The sequence below is a fragment of the Myotis lucifugus genome, unplaced genomic scaffold, assembly GCF_000147115.1.
Source record: "Myotis lucifugus unplaced genomic scaffold, Myoluc2.0 scaffold_127, whole genome shotgun sequence".
Taxonomy (NCBI): domain Eukaryota; kingdom Metazoa; phylum Chordata; class Mammalia; order Chiroptera; family Vespertilionidae; genus Myotis; species Myotis lucifugus.
In genome coordinates this window covers 579404-581074 of record NW_005871175.1, presented here as the reverse complement: position 1 = coordinate 581074, position 1671 = coordinate 579404, and the positions used below count along the sequence as shown (strand labels likewise).

The 1671-nt window shown below is 54.3% G+C and overlaps 1 protein-coding gene across 1 annotated transcript in view; it reads right to left on the bottom strand.

Annotated features, from left to right (window-relative positions):
* HOPX (HOP homeobox) overlaps positions 1 to 1671 on the bottom strand; it is a 9032-nt gene that overhangs the window by 6132 nt on the left and 1229 nt on the right. Inside the window, 2 exon segments of the mRNA XM_014460163.2 lie at positions 1592 to 1639; positions 1641 to 1667. Of these exon segments, the coding sequence (XP_014315649.2) occupies positions 1592 to 1639; positions 1641 to 1667 (75 nt within the window).

The window sequence follows — 1671 nt, the reverse complement described above, 5'->3', positions numbered from 1 at the left end:
TCCCTGAACAACAGGGCTAATAGTTGTGACAAATAAGCAATTTAATACTTGGAGGGGTGCATGGAACAATACCTGGCAAGTTTCAGCCATTACAAAGGTCAACATAATTATTCTGCCTTAAGGTAAGGGGAAGATGGTAATTCACCACGGGAGTATCAGAGGCTGAGAAGAGCTTAGACCCCCAGTTGGTACGGTGTCCACAATAAATCCACAACATTCTCTTTAAACGATGACTAATCACTGTCTCTGTGATCACTCTTCTTTTCTAAATATAGCATGGGATTTTAAATAATAAAACTTCAGCAGGCCACCTCCTCACGGGTTCCAAGAAACATGAGCTGTAAGACTTGGGTTACAGCAAATCACCTTCTCCTAAGTCCTGCTGTTCTCTTTGCTAAAACAGGTATGCTTGGCTTTCTATTTGACTTAGGAGTGAAACGATTTTCTAGAAGCAAGTTGTCCAAAGTGTGCCTGGCTCAATTCATAAAAATCATTTTGGAGTTGGGGTGGAGGGCCTTAGTCCATTACAAGCTTTGAAGCCTCATGTGAGTATGGTTCGTGGAGAGGAGAGGACAAGCCGTCTGATGCTCTGGTGTGTGCAATGGGAAGAACAAGAACATCTCTGCTTTAGAGCTGAGACTAGAGGTGTGAAGTGCTTTGGGCTTCCGTGGGAGAGGTGCTAGAGCAGCTCCAAGTAGTACGCATCATACATAACCCATCGTCTTTCCATGACCAAAGGGAAAATAAAGTCAGTTACCAAATAACACTGCACCTGGAGGTTAACAATCACGGATAGTGTTTCATTCTCTACCCTAAACAATTTTCAGGACAATGTAGGAGGCTTTAAAAATAGATTTAAAAATCCACGCATTGAAGGGGACATCTGCTCCCACCCCCTAAAAGATTAAACCTGAGAGCCCGGGAGTTTTCAGATATGCGAACCAAAGCTCCCCGGCTGTATGCAACCTTAGGACCCCTGCCGTCCTGGCAAGCCCCTCTCTCTGGGCCTCAGTTTCCTCGTTTGTCAACCCTGAGGACTGAGTTTATTGCTGGTCTCCAAGGTCCCCTCCAGCTCTGGACTGAGTTTATTGCTGGTCTCCAAGGTCCCCTCCAGCTCTGACACGGCCGCGGAGAGATTTGGGGGCGCCGGGCTCAGAGCGCAGGCGGCACCTCAGGAAGGGCGCCCAGGGGAGAAACTGAGCCCGGGCCAGCGAGGCCGGAGGGGACGGGGCTCCTCCAACCCGGAGAAAGGAGAGCGCTCGTCCCGGGCGGAGAGGAGAGGGAAGGAAGGACGAACGTGAGATTTCCAAGCAGCTCCTGGGGAGCCCCCGCGGGCTAGGGATAGAGGGGTAGACGGGTCGGGGGAGGGGGGGGCGCCAGGGAGCCGGGAAGGTGGGGTGCGGCGGTAGGAGCGATGCAGAATCGGGGCTCCCGGAACCGGCCCCGGAGCGCATGCAAGAGCGATGAGGGATCGGGGAGGGCGGCGAGGCGAGGGCGAGGGGCACCGTTATATTCGCGTGGGTGGCGCGCAGTCTGGGGACGGGGTCCCTCCCGGGCGGGGGTCCGGGAGCGCGGGGCGCGGGGGCCTCACCTGCGTCTCTTCCTCGGAAAGGCCGGGCCTCGCCGCGATGAGCAGCAGGCGTGGTGGGGTCCGGGTGCTTGTTGACCTTT